Source organism: Siphateles boraxobius, unplaced genomic scaffold (genome assembly GCF_051911475.1).
Source record: "Siphateles boraxobius isolate OS27281-9 unplaced genomic scaffold, OSU_SipBor_1 12, whole genome shotgun sequence".
Lineage (NCBI taxonomy): Eukaryota > Metazoa > Chordata > Actinopteri > Cypriniformes > Leuciscidae > Siphateles > Siphateles boraxobius.
The window spans coordinates 11,890,333-11,913,220 of record NW_027508722.1 but is presented as its reverse complement, the minus strand read 5'-3'; the positions used below and the strand labels follow the sequence as shown (position 1 = coordinate 11,913,220).

Sequence of the window (22,888 nt, the reverse complement as noted above, 5' to 3'; positions counted from 1 at the left end):
GTATGCAGGGACGCCCATTTCTCAAACAGCATTGGTGGCCTTAAGAGGCTTTTGTTAAGTAATTTAGACAAAGCAAAGACTCCTAGTGATAGTACTCTTTAAACAAGATGACAAATATTTCACAGAGTGATTTAAAGTGCAGTTACCATTACCTTGTCTTTAAATGCTATCAGAGAAAATATATTTTTTATAGTATATAATCAGTCTCTTTCATTTAAGGTAAACAAATTAAAGCTCAGATATGGGCTCAAATGTCTCATACAGCATCCTGAGGTTGCTTACATCAATCACAAGCAAGAGGGGTGTTCCTTTGCTGTCAATGTGAGAAGAAAAAAAAGCCAAATGCTCCACTGTCATTCAGAACAAAGAAACAACCTCAAACCTTTTCCAACATAGTCTAGAAATGTGCAGTCAATTTGATTCATCACTACATAAAAGAGTATATACACTACAGTAAGAGTATATCTACAGGAATAGAATCAGTTTATTACTTTGTTCCAAAACCTGTCTCCCTTTTGACACCCATTTTTAAGGTCCGGGTATACTTCATTTTCCATGTTCAAAGGCCGCACCTTCGAAGGCGTTGTTAAATAGCCTATGGAGGAGTTTTCTTGTCGCCTGGCAACTGTGACTGACCGCTGCCGTTGACGGGCGGCAGTAACGTTTGTACTGGACTTTTTTTAAAGTTATATCCAACTTCCTAAAAACAAAACGGGGTTCACAACCTGTCTAAATATGTTAACCGTGGTCCATTAATGTACATCATAAAGAGTATAAACTATATAAAATCATATCTTGATAAGATACAAGTAAACATTTCAAACGCTATATACAGGTGCTGTTCATATAATTAGAATATCATCAAAAAGTTGATTTATTTCAGTAATTCCATTCAAAAAGTGAAACTTTGATATTATATTCATTCATTATACACAGACTGATATATTTCAAATGTTTATTTCATTTAATTGTGATTAAAACTGACAACTAATGAAAATCCAAAATTCAGTATCTCTGAAAATTAGAATATTACTTAAGACCAATAAAAAAAAAGGATTTTTAGAAATGTTGGCCAACTGTAAAGTATGAACATGAAAAGTATGAGCATGTACAGCACTCAATACTTAGTTGGGGCTCCTTTTGCCTGAATTACTGCACTAATGCGGCGTGGCATGGAGTCGATCAGTCTGTGGCACTGCTCAGGTGTTATGAGAGCCCAGGTTGCTCTGATAGTGGCCTTCAGCTCTTCTGCATTGTTGGGTCTGGCGTATCGCATCTTCCTCTTCACAATACCCCATAGATTTTCTATAGGATTAAGGTCAGGCGAGTTTGCTGGCCAATTAAGACCAGGAATACCATGGTCCTTAAACCAGGTACTGGTAGCTTTGGCACTGTGTGCAGGTGCCAAGTCCTTTTGGAAAATGAAATCTGAATCTCCATAAAGTTGGTCAGCAGCAGGAAGCATGAAGTGCTCTAAAACTTCCTGGTAGATGGCTGCTTTGACTTTGGACCTCAGAAAACACAGTGGACCAACACCAGCAGATGACATGGCATCCCAAACCATCACTGACTGTGGAAACATTACACTGGACTTCAAGCAACGTGGATTCTGTTCCTCTCCTCTCTTCCTCCAGACTCTGGGACCTTGATTTCCAAAGGAAATGCAAAATTTACTTTCGTCAGAGAACATAACTTTGGACCACTCAACAGCAGTCCAGTCCTTTTTGTCTTTAGCCCAGGCGATACGCTTCTGACGCTGTGTCTTGTTCAAGAGTGGCTTGACACAAGGAATGCGACAGCTGAAACCCATGTCTTGCATACGTCTGTGTGTGGTGGTTCTTGAAGCACTGACTCCAGCTGCAGTCCACTCTTTGTGAATCTCCCCCACATTTTTGAATGGGTTTTGTTTCACAATCCTCTCCAGGGTGCGGTTATCCCTATTGCTTTTACACTTTTTTTCTACCACATCTTTTCCTTCCCTTCGCCTCTCTATTTATGTGCTTGGACACAGAGCTCTGTGAACAGCCAGCCTCTTCAGCAATGACCTCTTGTGTCTTGCCCTCCTTGTGCAAGATGTCAATGGTCGTCTTTTGGAGAGCTGTCAAGTCAGCAGTGTTCCCCATGATTGTGTAGCCTACATAACTAGACTGAGAGACCATTTAAAGACCTTTGCAGGTGTTTTGAGTTAATTAGCTGATTAGAGTATGGCACCAGGTGTCTTCAATATTGAACCTCTTCACAATATTCTAATTTTCTGAGATATTGATTTTGGGGTTTTCATTAGTTGTCAGTTATAATCATCAAAATTAAAAGTAATGAACACTTGAAATATATCAGTCTGTTTGTAATGAATGAATATAATATCCAAATTTCACTTTTTGAATGGAATTACTGAAATAAATCAACTTTTTGATGATATTCTAATTATATTACCAGCGTGTGTGTGTGCGTGTGTGTGTGTGTGTATAAACCTTCATTTCCCGCAAATTGAAGGGTGCATTTCGCGGCTACATTTGAAGGAGCCTTCGAATTGGGACAGCCTTTGTCACGCTGTAGTGAATGAATCGGCCTTCGAAGGATGCTGCCTTTGAATTGGGACACAGCAAAAGTATACTGCTTTGGCTCTGCGCGTGGACTAGTGGATTTCGTTTTCAAGCACTCAGCACACATTTAAAAGTCACTAGAAATGTTGATGCAGCTTGTTCCCCAACCCCATTTGTTCGAACCGAGAGAGGCGTCAACTCTTCCTAAGCTTTCGCTTTGCCTACAATCCTACGTCATGCGTTGGGTCAGAGGTCACTCTTCCACTGGAACTAGACTCTCGTACGGCAATTACCAGAAGCCGGTGTTTATAATTTATAAAGTGGATAATATGGATATTTTTCTTACAAAACACAACGCTTTACTTCAGAAGGCTTTATTAACCTCCTTGAGTCATATGGATTACTTTCATGATGGATTTTTGGGCTTCAAAATCTAAGGTACCATTCACTCCCATTATAAAGCTTGGAAGAGCCAAGATGTTTTTTATGTAACTCTGATTGTGTTTGGCTGAAACAAGAAAGTCATATGCACCTAGGATTGCTTGAGGGTGAGTAAATTACGGGATAATTTACATTGTTGGGTGAACTATCCTTTTAAGTGCATATCCAAAGGGCACTTTACTATCCCATAAGGTCTCGGGAGAGGATTTGTAAATGGAAGAGATACATCACAACTGACACTGTAGGTCACATGCTTTCCCCCAGTGCTGATTGCCCACACAAAACCCTAACCTTCATCCAGAAAGACCCAGAACATCCAGAAAGATTGCATTTCTCTGTCGTGATCAGATCCATTCATAATTTTTTAGAACTCTATAAACTGAGTCCAGGTCTAAATCTGACCTTTTCTTGACAGGTGACTGCTTAAGTTGACCAATGAAAGCAGTTGTGGGGCGGGGTTTGCGCTAAAATCTCACCCATAGGACACATGACAATGCAAACTTGTGGATGTATTGCCTGTCTAAATACCCACACTAGCGGTTTTTGCACTTGACCACTGTACTATATTTCTGGAGTTTGTCCAAAGTGTTTAAGTGGGTGTGAAGACAATTTTTGTTTACTCCACTGCTTCTCACCGCTGCACATTTTGTATCTCTCCATCTAACACACCTGATTCAAATCAGCTCATTAACACAGAAAGAAAGACTTGTGCTGCGTATCAATTCGTCTACTTATACTACGCCATAAAAGTATGTACTCTTTTTTGTGAAGAAAAAGTAGATACTTTTTAGTGTGTAGCAGAAGAGTAGACAAGCTTTGGGACAAACTATCACGTCATAAAATAGCGTCTTTAACGAATGCTGCTTAGTTACTGCTTAGTCTGTCGCTTAGCTACACGCATCCTGTCACTTAAACTGACCTGTCAATCATCTTGTCAAAGATAAAATCCTCCACATTTAATTTCCTACTGTATCAGAGAGAAATGCAGTATCACGTTGATCTGCCAGTCGTGGGACTTTAATGCGGAGACTCTCCTCATATTCATGCATAACTGCATTTAAAAGTTAATGGCCAAACGGATCTTTGTATGTTCACATTGTTGCAGATGAAATATAACACGGATAACATTACATAAATATTTTAATCAGCGCTTTAAATGTTTATTAGTCACTCAAACCCCTTTATCTAACCTCTCTACTTAACCATCGGTATATTCGCCATGTTTTGTAGTTTTCTGTAGTGTAGTTTGTAGTTCTGAACTGGTATATTCTTCCAAAGCGCAATGGGCTGTGGGCCAAATCAGCCGTTATAGTGTGCAAGGATCCACACTTCGAAAATTCACCGGACATAGTAGACCATCCTGGGACTTCTGGCATGCTTTTTTCAACATACTATGCTTTGGGACACACTTATTTTAATCTCACATACTGTTTAGGATGGATAGTATAATTGAGACGCAGGGTTTGAATATTGCGTCTCTGATAAGGGAGACTTCAGAAATGTGCAATGGTGGGGGTTCCCCAGGACCGGTTTGAGAAGTCCTGCTTTGCTTTACTCAATGGGACACACTACATCACTGCATGATTGTGGTGCTTCATTTTCAAACGTTTTACACACTACATTTAATCTGTGCACTAATAAAATGCGCCACATTTTGCAAACAAATTATCCCCCAGTTTCACAGACAAGGCTTAGGCCTAGTCCTAGACTAAAATCCATGTTTGAGCTGTTTTAACTGAAAGCAACTTTCAGTGACGAATCTTAAAATATGTCAGTGCCATTGTTGTGTCTCAAGATGCACACCAGTGATGTATTTTTTTTTCGAAGACATGTTCATAAAAGCTACTTTGGGCTAGTGTTATTGTCCACCTGTATGACTACAGGTGTGTTTGGATCCTCCACTTCAGTAAGGGTGGAAAGACACTGGGAAGCCGGAGGTTTCTGGTAGTTTAAATCACAAACCGAGGCTCTCTGACTCTTCCATTCAGATTGGGGTACCCCGAACAACTAGTCATTTTTTTTTCATCTTAATTCTCTACGTGTTTTTCTCTTCTGTAAAACACTTTTTTTTTAAACGCTGTTTATTTATATAGCGCCTTTCAGGAAAGCTTTACTTAAATGCCCTAATTGAACTAAGGGCTAAGCCTGGCTTAATTTAAGCCCTGTCTGTGAAACCGGGCCTAGATGTAACATCTAATTAAACTTGCACTGAACATTTTTCATACACATGATGGGAAATCGGGCCCAGTAAGTTCCTGAATGTGATGAATGATGGGATAAGCTTAACCTTAAAGATCTAAAGTGGATATAGTGTGCGTTAAGTACACTGTACTGCGCTTTGGCATTTCTCAGACTTGGAACAGTTTTGCGCATTTACTTCCTGTTGCATGCATGCACTCTCAAGTGGCCAAGACCACAAGTATGGTTATTTGGAAAGGCCCATTATGTCCAGATTGCAGTCATACTACACGCTTACATAATTTACAGAATGTATTTTATGAATGGTCACCAAGTAAGCTCTTCGAATGTAGTACCTACAAACTGTGGAATTGAATCAACTAAGGAGAGACAAACAAATAATGCAGAGTTAAGGCCCTCATATTCTTTCTTAGTGAATTTGGAAAACGAACAGGTGTGATGTCATTTTGAACAAAATCTGGCCAAAATGAAGGTGTTTGGGAGTTTATTTTGGTGCTTTGAAACCACTCACCAATGTGACCTTTTCTGAAATTCTGTTAGCTTGTAACATACATCAAGATTTTTATAACAGTATAGCACCTACATGCATATAAATATCATTATCACTCTATATCACCCAATAAAATGTCTTAGTAAGATCACATTTAAACGCTTAGTTTTATGATCAAAGCTCTGTAGTTTTTATTATGGGAAATGCAACAAGTTATTCTTATGTTTACATTATGAAAATCATGCTAATTAAGATATGATAAAGTAGGCTTTATAGGATTTTAAAAAGCAGAGTTTAGTATTCAATGTCTTAGTTATTTCTAGTTTAATAAAAAGTAAAAAACACTCACCACAAATACAGGATCCAAAGAGGTACAACTTTATTCGTAAACAACCAAACATTTATAATAATAATAAAAAAAAAACTGCATAGGAAATGTTTAAAGTCCACAAAGACGAAAGAACAAGACTGCAGACCACTAAATATTTCATATAGTCTCATCAGCCTTATTCAGAGTAATAAATGACGGTTCTGTTGCTTTGGTTGAGAGGGTGACCGATGGTGGGATGGCGAGTTATGAAAGAGAAAGAGATGGAGAGAGTGATGGGCCTCTTAGAGGGCTCCTAAGCCAATATCATCCAGGACAACTGACCTGGAATCAGCATTTGCTACTTTGATTCTACCCTAATCGTTGTATTTTAAAAGGCAAAACTGATTCCAGGTGAGAGCTTTGGGGCAGAATCTCCCCACACCTCTTTGCTTAGCCTGTCTCACGGCCAAGCCTCTTAAAAGCACTGTGACTTAAGGGAGTTTACAAAGTATTGACGTATTAGAAAGTATTGACGTATATCAATTTTCAGTGCCAGGGACACAGGGTCTAAATTTCTTCTGAGACAGACTGTTGCCCTCAAAGTTCTTGAAAACCAATTTTCCAAGCCTTAAGGCATTTCTGATCATCTCAAGGCAATGAATTTAGTAGCAGCATTTGAATGCAAACACATTTAATCATAGTATATTCATCCATCATGGGGTTATACAGTTATAAAATCAAGATAGGACTGTGTAAAGAACACAAAATCGAGACATGTTATTAAGGTTATGAATTGTTCACCCCCTCATTGACTGTTAACTGTGACATGGTTGAAAAGGATCCCATGGAATTCAATGACAGCATTTTTACCATCAAAACAACACACAAAAAGCTCATGGTTACTAACAAAGGATTCACTATCAAACTGGAAGAAACAAATATTGAATTTTTAATCAAATCTCTACAAAGCTACCTGAGTTGTTTTAATGTGTATACACATCTCTTTTTTTCCATAAGATAATACAATCATAAAAGGGTCTATGACCACACAATTCTGAACTTACATTTTCTGGTTTTCCCCAGTAAGGAAGAAGTCATAAGCTGGAATACACCAGAAATGGTGACAAAACCCATACAATTAGAGACCAGAGGTCCAAAGAAAGAAAAAAAAAAAACAAACTGCAATGATCTGAAATTCAAAGACACCTACTGAGTTTGATAACAGCGACTTTCATGTCCATTGAGGCAGAAAGTATGTAGATGACATACGGTATCAATCCTACACAAGTGAATTATATCTCCAAGTAGAACTTACACTTTCAATAGTATCCTAATCACTGCTAAAGGGGTTTTAAATAATGGCTTACTGATCTCACTTCCATCATCACAACCCATAAAACGGCTGCCTGATTCCTTCGCCAAATAACGCTCTCACCACACAGATGGAGATCAGTTTTCATCGGTAACTGTGGGAGCTGGATTCTAACATTTTCCCATCTTTGGTCCTGTGGGGCACCTGCTCGAAAACTCGTGTTACACACAAAAGCCAACATCCAGGGACGTGTTCAGCGAGCGTTTCGCCTCCATGTTAAGATATTGACAGTGTTGAAAATACAAGAATGATCGATGCCAAACATATTCATCTTTGGGCAAACGCGAAAAATCGATTTATAAATACATCCACACACTAAGGTTTCATTTGAACGAGGTCTTTGGCAGTTTTCCAGTTCTGATGCTAAAGCTAAGAAGCTGTGGTAAGGCATCTGAATGGAGCTCAATGAGGTACCTTACTCTGTAAAGCTATCTAGAAATAGTACAATCATATAGTCAACCATTCACCACGACCAAACAAATGATATTCACGTAAATTGAATTTTTTTTTTTGGTACATTATAAAAGTGTCCATGTTTTCTTCCTCCCTCCCCTTGTTTTCCAACATCCACCTGTCTTCAAGGACCTTTACAGCATGCAAAAAAAAAGTTCCCTCTTAAAGAGAGCAGTGATTCAGGGAGAAAACTTTGCAGCTAAATATTAATCAGATCAAATGTGATATTAATACTGTAAGACAGGGAAGATCAGCAAATCATTCATTCTTTATTGCATAAGCTTCTTACATCCATCAAATGGGTTTCCGTTACCCACGCTGGTCCTTTTATTCCTCTATTATGGTCTAATGTGCAGATGTCTATCAATTTTCATTAATCTAACTGACTGCTTTCCACTCTTACCATGTGTAAAAAACAACATTACCATAAAATTCACATCTCTCGTTTAAGCTGCAACATAAATATGCCTGATGATCCACAATTTGAAGTTAATATTAAGTTCATAATGAGGTAATATATATAAAGAAAAGACCAGTAAACAAAGATCCACTTTATAAATGAAAAGCGAACGCTCAATGCAATCGTGACCTTCGGAATCATTTTTGGCACTTGCCTATTTCCTATAGTCACCCTTTGGCAAAGACATTCGATTTCGATTTATCTAGCATCACGAAAGGCACAGGCAACTACATGCAAGCACGTTAATACTTATGACAGGACACAAGATAACTGCAGCCTACAGGAAAACACTGGGGCAAAACATCATGACCACTTTCCAATAGGTCATCCAGCTCTCCCACAATTTCTGATTTTAAATGTTACCTCAAGTGTAAAACAGAAAGCATCATGCAAATTAGTCCCAAAGGTTCTAAAGGGTTGGTTGTGTAAGTGGGCCTGCCATGCATGTACTGTGCAGACAACAAGTTTGACCACACACACTTACAGTGTGCAGTGTACACACTTCAAAATATCCAACACGCGCACATGATGCCAACAACAACAAAAACATACAAATTAACAAGGAAACACTCTGAATTTAGTGGTTAATGATTCGCATTGCCTTTTTGCATAACTTCATATAACTTGCGATAACTGAGGTATGACAACATTGGTGAGATACTTTCCTGTCGTCATAAACTTTCATAAGAAGCAGACTATAATGGGAGAGCCATGTGCTTTTGTTCTGCTGTATACCAGTGCTATATATTTATATATTATTTGTCTTTCCTCCTAATGCTTTGCTTCCTCTTTTTTCCCCATTTAATCAATTGAACACAGAAGCAAACAACACTTTAAAGTGGTTACCCACAAGTCAGGCACAAACTATCCGATTTCAAACTGAGTTCAATTGATTCTAAGTGTTTTCAAATGATGTTACACTGACGGAGTGAATGGTCTCCCTGGAGATCTTTCTTTAAACTGGCACAGGAAGCACTGTAGGCCATGCTGTAATCAATAGAACAGAAAAAACTATTTGTAATGAGACAAACAAACTTGGCCTCAAAATACATCAAACATTGAAAAAACACTATAAAACGTTTCCCAAGTATGAGAGGAACTGGATTATATCCTTAGCCAGTTATGTCAATCATGTGCCTCTATTTGAACAAATTTTACCTTGCCTAAATTGTTCATATGAAGAGACAAAAATATAATAATATTAATAAAAGAAACACAAAGATAAGGGCTAGGCCATTTTTACACTTAGATATTCCATTTAGTGTCTACATTCTTTCAATTAGTCCCACCCCAAAAATAAAATAGATCTGAAGATATTCTTTAAAGAACATCCTTCATTTCATTCTTTTTTTTTAATCATAACACATTTAAAATAATCATGGGTATCTGTTCTTCTGCAGTTGCATTTCTCTTGTTGCAAACTCTTGATTACATCATGAGGGTCCTATTAAATTACTAAATTCAGATAATTTGCCTAGTTTAGCAGTCTCTTTCATTAGTTATACAAAATAAATTTTTGGTAACTGCTTGCATAATTTTCAAATGGAAAAGACCGTAAAGTGAGGTAAATGTGTAATGAGGCTATAATACGGTAAATGAGGTAAGAGGTTTAGATGAGGTACGAGATAGAGAAAGTCTGATTTAAAATGTAGACGAAAATTCAAAAAAAGAAAACATAGCAGTAGATATATCAAAAAGTTACCCTTGCTTCTGCCAAAACATGCAGCTCTGTTTTTGTCCATCGCTATGAGAAACATTCAGGGATATAACTTGCGTTCTTTGCACAGTAACAATCAGGAAAAAATTGTGCGAACTGTGCAAATATCCAAACATTGCTTCATTTTGGTTTTTTTTAGGTTTTTTTTCTCACATTTTACAAACAAAAAAAACACTGAGGTAGACGTTTCTTTATAAAACTTCACGGACTAGTCTCTGCACAAACGTGAGTACATTCATACATATGCTAGATGAGGTAGGTGGGATGCAGAGAGAAAATATTTCAAGAATGCAAGAAATTCCCTGAGAAAAAAAAAAGAAACTGGATTTGAAGACACATACCAAGAGCAAAACACTCAGCTTGCAGCAGTCAAAAATGTGTGCTGTAACAGCAAGCTTTTGGTGTTACACAATCACTGAGAATCGTACAAAACTATCCACAACTTGTCACCTTGCAAAGATCAAACTGCATTTGCTCATGATAGATGTGCAAAATCTCCTTTTCCATTTGTCCACAGCTACAGTTTTGTATTTTAAACAATAAAAGGTCAGAAAACGAGGATTCGGTTGTTTCCAAAGTCCACAGCCACAATCATTCCATCAGGGGTAACCGCTATACCAGAGGGGCGATCCATTTGACCGAAGCCGCTCCCTTGAGTCCCAAACTTGCATAAAAAGTTGCCATTGGGTTCGAACACCTGAATGCGATGGTTGCGGGAGTCAGCCACGATAATACGATCCTCCTGGTCCACGGCTACGCCTTGTGGGCGCAAGAACTGGCCATTTCCAGTTCCCTCTGACCCAAGGAAGCGCGCTGACTGGCAATCGGGCCTGATGACAAGCAGCCGATGATTGTTGAAGTCGGTCACGACGAGGTGGCCTTCCTGATTAAAAGCTACACCACGAGGAGAGTCAAAATGTTTCCAGAGGGCACCTTCAAATCCATACTTGTTAAGGAAAGTCCCGTCAGGCCCAAAGAGTTGCACGCGGTGGTTGCGTGTATCCGAAACCAGTATCTTTCCCTCTGAGTTGACGGCAACATCCCAAGGGTAGTTGAATTGCCCATTTTTGGTTCCCTTCTCGCCAAATTTGACAAGAAACTGGCCATCGAATGTGAAAATCTGGATGCGGTGATTGTCCTTATCTGCCACAATGATTCTCCTCTGGCTGTCACAGGCGACCCCAGCCGGGCGGTCAAACTGGCCCGGTCGTGAGCCCAAAGTGCCAAACCTGTGGTGGAATGTGCCACAAGGCTTGAAGATCTGCACACGGTTGTTGCTTCGGTCAGCAACCACCACATAGCCCTCCTTATCCACGCAGATGCCCCAGGGCCGACACAGTTGCCCATCCCCATCACCCTCTCCTCCAAAGGTTGCAATGGGCAACCCAACACCGCCGTAACTGCGACCAGACTTGACCATCACTTTGAATGGACTTCCCTCAATGTGCTGATTGCATACAAGCACCGAGAGCAAATGCTCACCCTCTCTCTTGGCCAGATAGCTTACTGTGTACGTTCCATCTTGGTGATCAGAAACATCTGCGCTGGACAGATTACCATCCGGACTCATAAGCACAACTGAGACGGTGTCACCACCGGACAACCGAGGTTCACCATCATGATCATACCCTACGACAGTAAAGGAAGCTAGCTTTCCTTGCAGTGCTCTCTTGAGGCCTTCACCATGAGCTTTGGAAGCTGTGGCGAAGGCTCCACTGCTGATGAGGCCCATGGACTTGATGGCAATCAGAAGAGCCTGGTCTGGAGGGGTGAACATGATGCGATCGTCTTCTTGGGGCTGTAGGAAGCAGCGGAGGGATTTAAGCTCCTGTAGCTGATTTAACATGTGCTCGCGTGCTAGCAGGACATCTATGCTACGGCCTTCTTCTAAAACCTGTGTCACTGTGGCGATAGTACTATCCAGCTTGGTGAGATTCTGGTGTAGTTTCTCAACCTGCAGGTAAAGTGATTTTGCCTTCACCTGGCGGATCTTCTCCACCTGTGCAGAAAACAAATTTGGTTGGTGATACTTCAAAAAGTATTTCAAAGCAGAGTCAGAACTATATTTTATACTTAAATATGAAGACAGACTTTCAAAAGGTAGTTATTATACTCCATGAATTAATGTTCATTCATTCACCTTCCAGAGAAGCTCACACTCGCGTTCCTCCAGAGCTTTCTTATGGCGTAGAGTGATTGTTTTCACTTCTGACTGCACAACCTTAGCCTTCAGCTCCACCTGTTCAGCAATGGCTTGGGCTTTCTCAATGCTCAGCTGAAAGAAATTAAAAGCAAGGGATTAGACGCATACACCCTTGTGGGGACATTGCAATTCACGGAAAAACAGGAGTTATTCAATTTTGGGCTATTTGAAATGGTCATGAGAAAAAAAAACTGATATTAAGTCTGCACACAAAATAGCTGATTGTACAAAATCACTGCTTCTACAGTGCCTAGCATAAGTGAACACACCCATGTTAAAGGAACACGCCAACTTTTTTGGACTTTAGCTTATTCACTGTATCCCCCAGAGTTAGATAAGTCCATATATACCTTTTTCATCTCCGTGCGTGCTGTAACTGTGTTTGACGCACCCACCGCTAGCCTAGCTTAGCACAAAGACTGGATGTAAATGGCTATACCTAGCATACTAATCCCAATAAGTGACAAAACACAAACATGTTCCTATTTACATGCTGTGATTTGTATAGTCACAGAGTGTGCAAATAACAAGGTCATATGAGACACAGCCATCTTTTAACCCGTATAAATATTGGGAACTATATTCTCAGAAGGAGTGATTACAGCAGCACCTGAGACGCGCCGTGGTGAGGAGCAGAGAGTTCATTGTACCGGTAATAGAGTCAGCAATTACTAGATACTAAAAGCATAGTTTACAATCATGGCTGTTCGCTGTATTGTAAAGAACTGCGACAATAAACAGGAGAGACCAGGTAATACAATGATGTTTCATAGAATTCCAATCAAAAACGCTGACCTGATGAATCAGTGGCTACTTGCTCTGGATATCGATCCAAACACACCTGAAGAGATCATCAAGGACCATCGTGTTTGCTCAGTACATTTCACTAAGGACGACTATTTTGAAAAAATGGAATTTGCCACACGGACCATGAAACGCGTGTTGAAGGATACGGCCATCCCATCGATAGCACAGACGGACAAAGTGGATCACCTGCGGCTGCGGTAAGTTTTCCGTTATGTTTTTAGATGACTAGCCTACTGTAACAGTACCATTAGCTAGATCTAATGTAACGTTAGTGACACTATTATATGAATAGGGTGGTCACTACTATTGCAGTTGTTCCCGGGCTCCATGTATCCCTTGCAATGTTAGTATTGTGTTGTCACGAACGCGCTCTATTGCCCCAGTAACAATTGAGCGGAGCTAGAGGTAAACAAGAAGAAACAACGGCGCGTCTCAGGTGCTGCAGTAATCACTTCGCCCAAGTAGCAGTGCTTCGCCTTCTGAGAATATAGTTCCGAGTATTTATACAGTTAAAAGATGGCTGTGTCTCATATGACCTTGTGATTTGTACACTCTGTGACTATACAAATCACAACATGTAAATAGGAAAATGTTTGCGTTATTTTGTCACTTATTGGGATTAGTATGCTAGCTGTAGCCATTTACATCCAGTCTTTGTGCTAAGCTAGGCTAGCGGTGGGTGCGTCAAACAGAGTTACAGCACGCACGGAGATGAAAAAGGTATGTACGAACTCATCTAACTCTGGGGGATACAGTGAATAAGCTAAAGTCCAAAAATGTCGGCGTGTTCCTTTAAAGGTGACTAAAAAGAGGAATAAAAAAAATCATCTTTTGGAAATTTATCTTAATGCCTCAATTTAAAAAAGGAGGAAAAATCCAACCTTTAAGGACACCCATTTACTTTGTGAATGAATAATGTATCGTAAATAAATAAATATTCTTCCTTAAAATACAGCTTACATAAGGCAGGAGATCCCTATGTTAAATTCCCATTGAGGCAGGCAGATTTTTATTTTTAAAGGCCAGTTATTTCATGGATCCAGGTTACTATGCATCCTGATAAAGTTCCCTTGGCCTTTGGAATTAAAATATCCCCACATCATCACATACCCTTCACCATACCTAGAGATTGGTATAGGGCACTTTCCTTAAGATCATCTCTCAATGCAAATCAAACCAGCTATTAGACTAATTGAAATAACACCATGCCAATCTCTAGGTATGGTGAAGGGTATGTGATAATGTGGGGATATTTTAATTCCAAAGGCCAAGGGAACTTTATCCGGATGTATAGCATCCCTGATCTGGGAATTTATTGGCCTTTAAAGATAAAAATCTGCTTGCCTCAATGGGAATTTAACATAGGGGTGTCCTGACTTATGCAACCTGTATTTTAAGGAAGAACATTTATTCATTTCCGATACATTCATTCACAAAGAAAATTGGTGTCCTTAATGCCTGCATTCTACCTTATTTTTTAAATTAAGGCATTAAGATCAATTTCCAAAAGATGATTTTTTTATTCCTCTTTTTAGTCAACTTTAGCATGGGTGTGTTCACTTATGCTAGGCACTGTATAAATAGCTCCAGGGCCACAGACTGTAACTTTTCGGGAAGGGCAAAGTTAAAAATTTGCAATAATTTAACAGTAGCAAGAGAACCCAAAAACTTGATTTATGGATTCATTAAATTTCTTCAGGTAATTAGCAGTTGGTTGATTACATCTTTAGAATGTCTGTCTTCAACAGTCTTTGACAAAAACCACACAGAGGCTAAGGAGCTATGAAGAGAGACCTATGCTGGACAATGTTGAACCTTAATGTCTAAATCAGGTGTTCTTAACTCTGGCCCCCTTTCCTGCAGAGTTTAGCTCCAACCTGGATTAAACTCACCTGCCTGTAGCTTTCTAGTAAGACCTTGATTAGCTTGTTCATGTGCATTTCATTAGGGTTGGAGCAAAACTCAGCAGGAAAGTAGATCTTGAGGGCCTGGTCTAAATCAATGAATTAATGAATCCATCAACATATTTGAACGACATTTCAGAATTTTAGGTTCTTTAGGTTGTCATGGTATACAAACTGCAACATTTGAATTTAGATCTTGACAACTGAAGTCATTTCACTTCTAGAGCATAGTTTTAGGAGCAAATAGCTTCCAAGTCATTTCTTTATTCTGCAAATTAATTATTTACCACCAAAAAGAACAACATGAAAATGGTTATAAAGTTACTGCAAAAAGGTCCAAATCAAAATCAGAAATAAATTACAAACTCTCCTCCACTAAATAAAACAGCTAAAATGTCTTCATTTGGCATCAAAGGCATCATTTGTGAGGGATAAAAGAGGGATAAAAACTCCTGAATACAATGACCTCCAACATCTGCTTTAACCGCAATCTGGGCAGTCCTACCTATGCATGTCAGCTAACATCTAAACTGCCTTCCATTCTAACATATTAGAATCTTAATTTACATCCAAATCTGATTGAGCTTTCAGGGATTCCACTATAATCTAAGGGAGCTTTCACACTGGGCACGTTTTCTGCGATCCGAGTGCGATTGTTCCCGGTGCCAGCCGCAGCGTTGGTCTCGTTTCACACTCACTTGATTCCATCAAACCCTGGCGCATTTGTGTTCAATCTTACGTCATCACAAACGTGCATGGCGGATGATTGAAAACAGAACGTAGGTGAATGTAGTGTATTTTTTTATTAATCTGTGAATGAAATAGCGTGCATCACATGAAGGCATGCAAACGGTCTCTTTTGAGGAGAAAACTGATTCCGAGCCATTTGTGGTTCAGATTGCGCTCAGTCTGCACTCTCTCTCGCTGGCATCCGAGGCAAAACATCGCCACTGTCATATCCTAAATGAGTTTGAGTGCTTTACATGCTCAAAAACATCCCCTAAAACGAGTGCGCACCCAGGTCCGAGTTGCTTTTACATTCATGCAAATAGAGCTACAGTTCTATTGCAACCACATAACAGCTTTGTTATGATCATGTATGATCAGTCATCCATAATCTTTGAAATGACAATCTGTGATGACACCTGAAATTCACACACATTGAGGGGAAATACCAAAGGACTCTTAAGTCACATGACCTGGGTCAAGAGGGTTTATATATTAAGAGGGGGAAAAAAGTGTGGAATGTCATTTACTGTCGAGCAGAAGACCAGATTACCTAATCTGAACCAAACCAAAAGGTTAAAAGTGGGTCCAGGGGGTCCATACATACAGTGAAAACATAACAGCTTTACACAAATGCATTTACAAAATCATTCACATCAATTTCAGGCTTTCTGGACACAACTGTAACAATATGTATATATAGACTCTCAAATTGTTACTTTTTGTTAGCAAATTTTTTTTTTTGTTACAAACCATTTCTTTCCCAAGTATCTTCCCCAACACTGGTTCAAAAACAATTGAAAAATAATAGTTCTTGAAGGCTAAAAATGTATATGTTTATACTGTGCACTGTTCAGAGTTTATCCCCCATTCCATATTTGCAATTTTCCTCTAAGATATCCCGATTCTAAGATTGAGCTGTCAATCGCAGAATGCAAACCAATCAAGGGTCAGATACAGAATGGAGGGGAAAAGAAGCAGCAGCTGCAGAATAACAGGCTACAATCCAGTAAATGAGATTATGCAGCGCTAAGGAAGACTAAGCTGTCAGGGGTCGGTTATGGAGCGGGCCCTTCATGGGCCCTTCATGGGCAGCGTGCTCCCAGAATAGAGATTACGACCTCGGGCTGAAGCCATTGTTAAACTCTGCATGTGCTTTCAAACCTATAAACGTTTAGAGGCTTCCTATTTAACACCATCCAGTAACAGGATTAGAGGCACACTAGAACAAGCAGCCAATCAAGCGCATGAAAACAGGTCAGGCTCTTTCAGTTGATGCTATAAGGCTGAGCCTGATAAAGCTTTAGGAGAGGTTTAGATAATTGTAAACGCATGGGCTATCTTCGGAATGAAATACTAGCTTACTACTTTCCAAATATACTACTAGGGATGGACAATATGGCAAGACAATCCTTTACTTATCAATTCTTTTTCACGTTGGTTTTTATGACCATTTTGCAAGTCACTGAGCAGTTAAACTAATTTCCCCATTTTAGAAGTTTTGCCTTACAATGTAACAAAAGAAAAAAAGAGTGAGACCATTTAGTTCAAAGTAGTGGTGGGCGACACAACCAAAATTGTATTATTTTAACTTATGAAATAAGACAAATAAATAAACAGTGCATTAATATTTGCATCTACAGTAGGTGTATTTACTGTAAATGGTAACATTACAGTAAGAAATTTAATAAATGTAAAAATAAAACTGCATCGACGTCACTGTACAAATTAAATAAACACTGATTCTTATTAAAGCTTATTAAAGTTAAGTCATGAGCAGTGAGTGATTTTCTCTTTTTCTTGAGTTGTTTGATTAAAGGGGTGGTAAAATGGCATTTTCACAAGATGTAAAATAAATCTCTGATGTCCCCAGAGCGTGTGTGTGAAGTTCTAGCACAAAATACCCCACAGATAGTTTTATATAGCATGTTAAAGTTGTCACTTTTTGAGGGTTTGCAAAAACGCACCGTTTTGTGCTTGGCCCTTTAAATGCAAATGAGCTGCTGTAGAGGGAGGGGTTTCAAGAGCTCTTGTGTGTTAGCAGAGCGATTACCTCACGCAGACACACTAAAATGACACAAACTGTTCTGCCTTTAATGTTAAAACGGAGTCAGACAAAGATGGAGAGACTCAAGAAGTGACAACATGTAGAATGCAACATGACGTCTCTGAATGGTTAGTTGATGAATTTATGTTGCTGATGTGGAGTTTACCTGTCATGTTAATCTATAAATCACTCGTATAGGAACTGTGTGAGATACACACGGAGTGACTTTCTATTGCATGTGAAAAGGATGCTAAAGTTTGAGCTGACTCACCAATACACTCATATGGCGCTTTTCCACTACACAGTACCAGCTCGACTCGACTCGCCTTTGTTTGGTTTTCCACTGTGTAAAAGTTATACCTGTACCTGCTTTCGGGTACTTTTTTTCGTATCACCTCCAGCGAGGTTCTAAGCGAGCTGAGGCGATACTAAAATTGAAGTGAAACCCTGCAGACTGCTGATTGGTCAGAGAGAATCGTCACTTATTCACCGCATCATCATTGCACGCGCCGCACGGAGCTATTTTTTTCAGCAGTGTTTCGTTTTGCTGCCCTCAGCCTCTCCTGAAACAACGTTTGTCTTCTTGCTGTGAGAAATAGCCACATCCCGAGGTTTAAAAACAGCATACACTAGATTTCCTCCATTGTCCTGTGTGTAAGGGTAGCCGGTGTGTGTCGCATGGTTCCTGTGGCGTCGCTATGACGACCAGGTACTATTGGGGAGGTACTATCTGTACTAGCCGAGGCGAGTCGAGTTGACCTGGTAAAGGAAAAAAGCGCCATTCTACAACAACGTTTCTTCTTCTCAACATGGACTGCGTGTCCCGGGGGTGGGGTTTATGTACATTTTAGGGTAGCTGATGTCACTAAATCCTGGAGGAATGTCGTGTAGTCCCTACTAGCCGTTTGTTGTAGTCCTTTTCTTTAAAAGCAAATATCTCCCTTTGCTTTGAACGTTGTAACTTTGCAGATGTTATGTTCAAACAGCAACATTTCACACTAGCTAAAGTTAGAAAAGTGAAATCATACTTTACCACCCCTTTAACATTGACACAGACAGCAGCAGGTTTATTAGGCTGCTTTCACTTTAAGACCAAATGCATGGATTCAATATACTGAGACAAATCCGAACGGTTTACATTGACTGAAAATATGACCGTGTTTATGTAAACCTGGTGTGCCTGACAGTTTAAGTGCAATAAAATGTGAAAAGAAATTAGTTCAGTACTCACTCTGTGACACGCTTTTATTGCGCTTCAGGTGTATGCACTCAGAAAGCTTATGTCAGAACAGTGTACGAATAAAAAGATGAACAGGCAAGGCTTTAGAAGTCAAAGTTAAAAAAATAAATATATAAATATTATTCGAGATGGCGAAGAACTGCAATGTCACGCAAGCGTAACTCTACCGCTGCGTTGCTAATCGTGAAGTGAATATACACCACGTTGCACATATGTTGGGACGTGGGCACCAGAACTGCAAATGATAGATCGTAGTTTCGTGCTTCAGAGCACATCCTCTCTTAAAAGGCATGGAAACATTTTATTCACTCACAATTCTGAAATCATAACACACCCTATACTACTTGCATATAATACGCACTAATTCAAAAACAAAATGGTAATATAACCGAATGCATTATCTTGCGATAAACGCTTAAACCACTACTATGCTACATTGTCACGGTCCATATTAAAGGGATCATTCACCCAAAAATTTAATTTTTTATAATTTATTCAATCTCATGTCATTTTAACCCTTAAAGCCACCCGCAGCTAAATATAACTGTTGTTTAAATGTTTAATAACTTTTGAACCACAAATCCAATCTGTATGCTTTAAAAAGGATTGTCATGGCTTTTAGTTGTATCACATTTGTCTCGGTTGGATCGGAGACAAATCAGAGGCTCCGAAGTGAACGTGATTATGTCATCAAATTTTGATCAGCATAATTGAATCAAAGAAATCCATGTAGTTTTTTTTCTCTCTCAGCCATTCAGGAACAATTATTGATGCTTAGAACCACCAATTAGCAGGTTTCTTTAGAAATTTGAACTAACGCAAAGTATATATATATATATATATATATATATATATATATATATATACACACACACACACACACACAATATACTCTACTGAAAAAATATCGGTCTTGAAATTCAGCCAAGAGGTCACGCCATGACATATGGATCTGCTACTGATCGCACGTGTTCACGTGATGTGAATTCGCAGCTCAGAATTCACAAAACTTCAATTTTGGAACGCAGCAAAATGCAAACCTTTTTGCATGAGCTTGCGTTTCCGGTCTGACACATTCGCATTCGTTTGAATGGAAGTCAATGAAACGAAAAGTGTAGTGTGACCGACCCTTTAGTGATATTTTGTATAAACTAGAGAAAGGGGAAAAAAGTCAAGTGTAGGTAAACTGTCGGGGGAAGTATTCAAATGTAAACGGCACATTTGAAAAGCATGAACTGCCATTGGAATTCATTCTCTTTAGTTTCCTTTAACTGAAACCCAGCTCTTCTGCCTTTCACTTTTAAATTCACTTTGGGTTTCCTTGCCAACCGACTCCATGTCCCTGGAGAAGGATGGGTTTGAACAGCCCTAATGGGTGCCATTCTCTCCCCCACCGCACTACTTTTGAGAGAAATAGAAACATTTCCTCTGTGTGTGACTAATGATCCGCCCTACAAGGGCCATCAGGGTGTGAATAGAGGCAGTGACCGAGCACTGGGCAAGTGTCCCTCCCTCCCTCTCTTCTATTCTTCATTCAGGCCGAGTGTGGGTGATGCGCACAGTGATGCTAATAGAAAGTCAGCTTGATTCTACAGCCTCTTTTTAAAAACAGGGAAGGACCCTCACTCACGGTCATGTAGTTGCAAGTGTGTTTATGTGAATGTCCAAAAATCACACACTGACAATGAAACAATGACCACTACCACTGCAAATAAAGAGGAACTAATTAACATTTAATGGAATATTAGAGACTAAATACCACTTTAATAAAATAAAAATGGACAAAAAACAAAAAAATTATACATTTACTGTTGACATCTATAGGGAAGTTGCACAAAAAGCAGATATAACAACTTGATATAGATACAATATAACATTACTATTAAAGCTCTTAAATGAAATCAATTTAAAAATAAAAAGTTTATTGGTCAGTACATTTAAAATTAAAATCAAAATTATGTATGTATATATATATATATATATATATATATATATCATTCTAATATAGTGATTTGGTGCTAAAGAAACATTTATTATTCTTCTCATCAATATTGCCAGTATTTAAAAAGCATTTGTTCTGCTTAATATTTTTGAGAACCATGATCAGGATTTTTTTTTTTGAATGTCAAGTAAAAAATAAATGCTATTCTTTTGAGAACAATACAAAAGACTTTACTGCCACTTAATTTAACGATTTCTTGAATAAAATCATTACCTTCTCACAAAAAAATAAATCTTACTGCCCCCACATTTGTATGTGAATTGTACCAAAGACAACAGCTAAACCTGACACTGAAGCAATGACAGCGGACTGTAAAGGCACCACACTAAACACTCAATCCATGTATTGCCCTTATTTATTACTATTGGTAATCAGAGTAAATATGAAGCTAGTGGAAGTCTTGTTGCACCTGGTAAAAAGACACTGATGTTTAAATAAAACAGCAGGAATGATAAACAAAAGAAGAAAATACCCAGCAGGTGTTTGTGCTGATGTCCGTTTATTAGAGACTGTTTGTCCACTAACCTGTATGGCCTGTCTGCCCTGCTGTGCGTCTGCGAGCAGCTGGATTGTCAGCGCTCTGGAGTCCTGCAGTGCTTCCTGAAGGTAAGTGAAACTGTGACCTGCGTGTCTGCCCAAGCTGCACTCCCTACAGATCGGCACAGAGCAGCTGTCGCAGAAAAAACGCAGCACCTGTGAACGGAAACAATACAAACTGTGTGAAATTAATGGATTTCCAGCACAATTTGTTGTGTGTTTGACTGAAGTACATTGCATGTGAATTTCTTCGAAGATTCAAGCAATGATAATGATGACATTAATGTGTTTTTGGCAGGAGATTGACTGGATACAAACATCCTGATGTTTATGCATCTTGTTTTAAGATCACTTTTTAGAAAATCTTTCATTTACATATTACATTTAAACTTTATAACCTGTACGTTGGTGAAAACGTAACGCGATGCACTTACTGCCGTTCTAATGACAAAACACTTATGTCCAAAATTCTCAGAAATTCGCTGATCGAAAACCTCATAACTTCATTTCAGCTTGATTTTGGTAAAATGTTAATATGACACAAATGTCTCACCATGTATAAAGCCACAATATCAACTTTGATTCTGCAGTGTTTAATTAAAAAAAATAGTTTTTTCTATTTCCTGAAAAATATTTTTTTTTGCCTAACAGCAACATCTAAATATGTTCCATATTATAATACTAAAGGATGCTGGATTTTTTCTAATTACTAAATTGGGAATTAAAAAAAAAAAAAAAAAATCTACTTTCTTGGAATCCAAAACAGTCAGCAATGGATTCTGCAGGCAAGACTGACATGCAGTGTGATTCAAATTGTAAATGTGTTCCTCTAAGTTTTATAGTACAAATAAAAATGCATGTAAAAGTTAATTCAACAAGTGTGAAAAGGAAGCAGGCAGATTGTGAGATGTAATCAGTGTATTTGAAAGCAAAGGCCATGCTTACATTAAAACCACTTTATAATATAGAGCTCATAACAGTTACATTGGTCAACTGCCAAGACTATAAATGTTTACATGTAATAGGGAGATGTGTTTATCACATATATGGTTATAGAAGCACACTCAAACCAGCACATTTAACTCAAGAGCAAAAAAAAAGATAAATTATTTTAATAACCTTATGTTCATTACCATGCATTAAATGTATTTTATATCTACTAGGGTTGAGTCACAATCGTTCAACAACCAACTAGTGAATTACTGGTAACTAGTTTACCAAGAGTTCTTTTTATATTTTTTGCTTTATCTGTTTGCATTGTGTTTTGTCATGGTTTTACCATCTAATCGTTCAGACAGCTAGTCAATAAATATGCTAGGTTTCGTATAAAGTATGTAGAGAATCTCGCAAAATGATACTTCCATTCATGAATAGTTACAATAATCAAGACTACTTTAATTCTGCCACAAACTGAACATTTTATTTAAACAGTAAGAA

The 22,888-nt window shown here is 38.7% G+C and overlaps 1 protein-coding gene across 1 annotated transcript in view; it reads right to left on the bottom strand.

Moving 5' to 3' along the window:
- Nucleotides 1-6,030: 6,030 nt before the first annotated feature.
- trim71 (tripartite motif containing 71, E3 ubiquitin protein ligase) overlaps nt 6,031-22,888 on the bottom strand; it is a 36,626-nt gene continuing 19,768 nt past the window's right edge. Inside the window, exons 2-4 of the mRNA XM_077207515.1 lie at nt 21,440-21,607; nt 12,126-12,260; nt 6,031-11,984 (exon numbers count right to left, since the gene is read on the bottom strand). Of these exons, the coding sequence (XP_077063630.1) occupies nt 10,533-11,984; nt 12,126-12,260; nt 21,440-21,607 (1,755 nt within the window). The 3' untranslated portion in view covers nt 6,031-10,532. The remainder of the gene's footprint in view (nt 11,985-12,125; nt 12,261-21,439; nt 21,608-22,888) is intronic.